Here is a 6,303-nt window from a genome sequence, read left to right on the forward strand (position 1 = left end):
AATTTATATTATTTCTTGTGGGAAAATTTGTTTTGGTTAACTAATTATAATTAGTACTTAACCTATAGCTATATTGATATTATAATTTTATAAAACTAATAAAACAAAACTAAAGTCTTTCAATAAATTATTAAGTAACTCAGAATATTTTCAAATTTTGTCTAAATCTCCATTGTTTAATAAAATTGAAAAAAAATTATAAACTTGTGTATATAGAATTGAACACGAAAACTTCAACCTAAAAATTATGAGTGTATTAACAGAAAATGAGGAGAATGTATGGGGAGGCAAAGCACACTTAACAACACACTTAATTGTAATTATGTATTATGCAGACAGTCAGGAACGTACCTTCTATTCGGAGGATGGGTTGACAACAGAGGATGACGAGGGCTTCCAACACGTCTAAAGCAGAGGAAGTATGAGACGGAACAACGGGAAGCGACCGGATGAACATCAACAGTAGCAGCAACATCATCAACAACAACAACAACACCAAGTAAAAGATGGCGAGTGGCACACCATAATCTTTCCTACAACGGGGCTGACATCAGCAGAGAAGTACAAATGGATTATTTACGCTGCCCGCGATCACAGAGCGCAGTGTTGCCTAGAGAGCAGATGTGTAGGTGGCAACGTAATTGCATGGGTGCAGAGGGACAGTGCCTTGCAGTTCTTCACAGTGACCAGCCATGAGTATTAAGGGAAGAATATTAAATTGTTGGAACCAACACCACAGATCAGACAAACTAAAATTATGATTGAGAACAACAGTATTCATGCTGACGCGGAGTTTCTCAAAGACCTTGAAAATAATGTTTATGCAAGGCGCAACACTAGACCAGGGGGGACTGTACAAAAACCAAGCAATCGTTCTGTGGATGGGAGAACTGCCCTCAGTCATTAAAGTACTAACATGAGTGTATGCAAAGTGGAAAGGTATATTGGCAGCTCATCTTTATGTGACAACTGTCAACGGTGGGATCACAGAACGTGGCTATGTGATTGCCCAGTTAGGTGTGGGTGTTGCAGTGGCTCTCGCGATACCAAACAGTGTTTGCATAAGCTTCAACAGAGGGGGGGAGGGTAGCAGTGTAATACCTAAATGTGTTAACAGCAAGCAGTCCCATCATGCCTTGAACAGATATTGCAGGATGAGGCCAACTCAACACCAACTCATGCCGCAGGTGGACTAGTAAACAGGGGCGGGACTGACTCCGTGAACAGTACTACAGCAAGCCAGGGTCCATCCCAGGGTCCAGCCCAGCCTCCAGCCCAGGGTCCAGCCCAGCCTCCAGTCCAGGGTCCAGCCCAGCCTCCAGTCCAGGGTCCAGCCCAGCCTCCAGCCCACTGTCCAATCCAGGGTCCAGCCCAGGGTCCAGCCCAGCCTCCAGCCCAGGATCCAGCCCAGCCTCCAGCCCAGGGTCCAACCCAGGGGTCCAGCCCTGGGTCCAGCCCAGGGTCCAGCCCTGGGTCCAGCCCAGGATCCAGCCCAGCCTCCAGCCCAGGGTCCAACCCAGGGTCCAGCCCAGCCTCCAGCCCAGGGTCCAGCACAGCCTCCAGCCTAGGGTCCAGCCTTGGGTCCAGCCCAGGGTCCAGCCCAGGGTCCAGCCCAGGGTCCAGCCCAGCCTCCAGCCCAGGGTCCAACCCAGGGTCCAACCCAGGGTCCAGCCCAGGGTCCAGCCTCCAGCCCATGGGTCCAGCCCTGGGTCCAGCCCTGCCTCCAGCCCAGGGGTCCAGACCAGGGTCCAGCCCAGCCTCCAGCCCAGGGGTCTAGCACAGGGTCCAGCCCAGGGTCCAGCCAGGGTCCAGCCCAGGGTCCAGCCTAGGGTCCAGCCCAGGGTCCAGCCCTGGGTCCAGCCCTGGGTCCAGCCCAGGGTCCATCCCAGGGTCCATCCCAGCGTCCAGCCCAGGGTCCAGCCCAGGGTCCAGCCCAGCATCCAGCCCAGGGGTCCAGCCCATTAGTCCAGCCCAGCCTCCAGCCCAGGGGTCCAGCCCAGGGTCCAGCCTAGCCTCCAGCTCAGCCTCCAGGCCAGGGGTCCAGCCCAGGGGTCCAGCCCAGGGTCCAGCCCAGCATCCAGCACGGGGGTCCAGCCCAGGGTCCAGCCCAGGGTCCAGCCCAGGGTCCAGCCCAGCCTCCATCCCAGGGGTCCAGCCCAGTGTCTAGCCCAGGGTCCAGCCCAGGGTCCAGCCCAGGGTCCAGCCCAGCCTCCAGCCCAGGGGTCCAGCCCAGCCTCCAGCCCAGGGTCCAGCCCAGGGTCCAGCCCAGGGTCCAGCCCAGCCTCCAGCCCAGGGGTCCAGCCCAGGGTCCAGCCCAGAGTCCAGCCCAGCCTCCAGCCCAGGGGTCCAGCCCAGGGTCCAGCCCAGCCTCCAGCCCAGGGTCCAGCCTAGCCTCCAGCCCAGGGTCCAGCCCAGGGTCCAGCCCAGGGTCCAGCCTAGCTGGATCCAGCCCTGGGTCCAGCCCAGCCTCCAGCCCAGGGTCCAGCCCAGCCTCCAGCCCAGGGTCCAGCCCAGCCTACTGCTCAGGGTCCAGCCCAGGGTCCAGCCCATCCTCCAGCCCATCCTCAAGCCCATCCTCCAGCCCATCCTCCAGCCCAGGGGTCCAGCCCATTCTCCAGCCCAGGTTCCAGCCCAGCTTCCAGCCCAGGGGTCCAGCCCAGGGTCCAGCCCAGGGTCCAGTCCAGCCTCCAGCCCAGAGGTCCAGCCCAGGGTCCAGCCCAGGGTCCAGCTCTGGGTCCAGCCCAGCCTCCAGCCCTGGGTCCAGCCCTGGGTCCAGCCCAGCCTCCAGCCCAGGGTCCAGCCCAGGGTCCAGCCCAGGGTCCAGCCCAGCCTCCAGCCCAGGGTCTAGCCTAGGGTCCAGCCCAGCATCCAGCCCAGGGGTCCAGCCCATTGGTCCAGCCCAGGGTCCAGCCCAGCCTCCAGCCCAGGGGTCCAGCCCAGCCTCCAGCCCAGGGTCCAGCCCAGCCTCCAGCCCAGGGGTCCAGCCCAGCCTCCAGCCCAGCCTCCAGCCCAGGGTCCAGCCTAGCCTCCAGCCCAGGGTCCAGCCCAGGGTCCAGCCCAGGGTCCAGCCTAGCTGGGTCCAGCCCAGCAAAAAGCCCAGGGTCTAGCCCAGCCTCCAGCCCAGGGTCCAGCCCAGCCTCCAGCTCAGGGTCCAGCCCAGGGTCCAGCCCAGGGTCCAGCCCAGGGTCCAGCCCAGCCTCCAGCCCAGGGGTCCAGCCCAGGGTCCAGCCCAGGGTACAGCCCAGGGTCCAGCCCAGCCTCCAGCCCAGGGGTCCTGCCCAGGGTTCAGCCCAGCTTCCATCCCAGGGGTCCAGCCCAGGGTCCAGCCCAGGGTCCAGCCCACGGTCCAGCCCAGGGTCCAGCCCAGCCTCCAGCCCAGGGGTCCAGCCCAGGTTCCAGCCCAGGGTCTAGCCCAGCCTCCAGCCCAGGGGTCCAGCCCAGGGTCCAGCCCAGCCTCCAGCCCAGGGTCCAGCCCTGGGTCCAGCCCTGGGTCCAGCCCAGCCTCCAGCCCAGGGTTCAGCTTAGCCCAGCCTCCAGCCCAGGGTCCAGCCCAGCCTCCAGCTCAGGGTCCAGCCCAGGGTCCAGCCCAGGGTCCAGCCCAAGGTCCAGCCCAGCCTCCAGCCCAGGGGTCCAGCCCAGGGTCCGGCCCATGATCCAGCCCAGAGTCTTGCCCAGGTTCCAAATTACAGTAGACTGACAACAGCTTGGGGTACGAGAGGAGCGACCCGCCGCCCTCCCACTCAGGCCAACCCAGTTCCCCTTCCTCTCACAAACCCACCCACCTCTACCTACCTCACTGACCCTGACCGTTCCTCACCACCCATACTTATCAAAGCATCCCAGTCAAGCAGCTCTCCTGCCTCCCAGCCGACCCTCCCATCTACCCAACCAACACTCCCGCTCCTCACTCACCAGCCAACATTTTACTGTGACCAGACAACACAATCTCGCCCAATATGGAAGCAATGATAACCCGCGTGATAAACAATTACCCACTCATTCAAGAACTAATAAACAAGCAAAAGGAACTTGAGAATGCCCTGTGTACAATTCATAAGGGCCAGGAGGTCATACTCCAAATTCTGCAGGACCAGAGATCGTCTCGGGAGAGTCTAGCAAGTTGTAACTTGGTGCATTGTGATGCAACACGTGGAGCCAAAGCACATAACAGCACACACAGTGATACCATTGCCTCTGTGAACATACCAACATTAATGAACACAACACCACCAGTGAACACAACAACACCAGTGAACACAACACTAATGAACACATCAACACCAGTGAACACAACACTAATGAACACATCAACATCAGTGAACACATCAACACCAGTGAACACAACACCACCAGTGAACACAACAACACCAGTGAACACAACACTAATGAACACATCAACATCAGTGAACACATCAACACCAGTGAACACAACACCACCAGTGAACACAACAACACCAGTGAACACAACACTAATGAACACATCAACATCAGTGAACACATCAACACCAGTGAACACAACAACACCAGTGAACACAACACCACCAGTGAACACAACACTAATGAACACATCAACATCAGTGAACACATCAACACCAGTGAACACAACACCACCAGTGAACACAACACTAATGAACACATCAACATCAGTGAACACATCAACACCAGTGAACACAACACTAATGAACACATCAACATCAGTGAACACATCAACACCAGTGAACACAACACTAATGAACACATCAACATCAGTGAACACATCAACACCAGTGAACACAACACCACCAGTGAACACAACACCACCAGTGAACACAACACTAATGAACACATCAACATCAGTGAACACACCAACATTAGTGAACACAACACCACCAGTGAACACAACACTAATGAACACATCAACATCAGTGAACACATCAACACCAGTGAACACAACACCACCAGTGAACACACCAACATTAGTGAACACAACACCACCAGTGAACACAACACCACCAGTGAACACAACACTAATGAACACACCTACATCAGTGAACACATCAACACCAGTGAACACATCAACATCAGTGAACACACCAACATTAGTGAACACAACACCACCAGTGAACACAACACTAATGAACACATCAACATTAGTGAACACAACACTAATGAACACATCAACACCAGTGAACACAACACCACCAGTGAACACACCAACATTAGTGAACACAACACCACCAGTGAACACAACACTAATGAACACACCAACATTAGTGAACACAACACCACCAGTGAACACAACACCACCAGTGAACACAACACTAATGAACACATCAACATCAGTGAACACATCAACACCAGTGAACACAACACCACCAGTGAACACAACACCACCAGTGAACACAACACTAATGAACACATCAACATCAGTGAACACATCAACACCAGTGAACACAACACCACCAGTGAACACAACATCATTGACCACTGGCACCAATACACACAGTAACACCAGCACATACAACACCACCAGCACACACTAACACCAGCGAACACAGTCTCACCAGTAACAACACCGCACACAGCACATCTGATGACCAACACCTCTACAATAGATAAACACAGTGAAGAAAATCTCACTATTCTAAAATGGACCTGCAATGGAGTTCGCGGCAGAATTAATGACATCATGCAATATGTTTGTGAACATCGAACTGACGTCATAGTGCTACAGGAGGCACTGGTAGGTGATGACTTTAACCCAAGGTTCAGCGGTTATCACAAGTTCTCCCTGCCCGCTGGGGAAAGAAAATGGCGTCTTTTTTACCTATGTCGGTAACACCATACCTGCACAGGTTATTGATGACCTCCACATGGGGTGGATGAGTATGAATCACTGGGGGTAACCCATCACTTAAACAATAATGTTCTACATATAATCAACCTATATGTGCCACAGAATTGGCACACATAGGTAGTGTGTCAATAACTTGACACACTACCTGAATTTACTAACGAAGAACCTACCCTACTAGTCGGTGACCTTGATGCCAAGCACCCACACTTTGGTGCCAACTGTCATCAGCTTAATGTCAATGGACGGAAACTGTCATTCTATGTTAGGGGAAGTGAAAATCTTAGGGTCCTGGGTGATGAACAGCCAACTCACCTCAGGGGAGGAAGATTAGACTATGCAACGAGGAGTCACAATAACGTGGCTGAAATATGTTGACCAAACCACACTAGAAAGTGAAGAGACGACGACGATTGTCTTGATGCCTTTCCACCTTACAAATGGTGAAAGGTGGAAAAGAAGCCGTCCTG

The 6,303-nt window shown here is 54.5% G+C and overlaps 1 protein-coding gene across 1 annotated transcript; it reads left to right on the forward strand.

Moving 5' to 3' along the window:
* Positions 1–449: 449 nt before the first annotated feature.
* LOC138366292 (GATA zinc finger domain-containing protein 14-like) lies at positions 450–5,488 on the forward strand. Its single transcript, XM_069327318.1, has 2 exons — positions 450–499; positions 4,234–5,488. Exons 1-2 carry the CDS (start codon positions 450–452, stop codon positions 5,486–5,488), a joined length of 1,305 nt encoding a protein of 434 aa, XP_069183419.1.
* Positions 5,489–6,303: the final 815 nt, after the last annotated feature.

Source organism: Procambarus clarkii, chromosome 19 (assembly GCF_040958095.1).
Source record: "Procambarus clarkii isolate CNS0578487 chromosome 19, FALCON_Pclarkii_2.0, whole genome shotgun sequence".
NCBI classification, from domain to species: Eukaryota; Metazoa; Arthropoda; class Malacostraca; order Decapoda; family Cambaridae; genus Procambarus; species Procambarus clarkii.

Bases quoted from the DNA above. Each gene is read 5' to 3' on its own strand.
- LOC138366292 (XM_069327318.1), top strand. From the start codon at position 450: ATGAACATCAACAGTAGCAGCAACATCATCAACAACAACAACAACACC. The intron at 500-4,233 runs GTAAAAGATGGC...CAACACCACCAG, and splicing joins AACAACAACAACAACACCAA to TGAACACAACAACACCAGTG.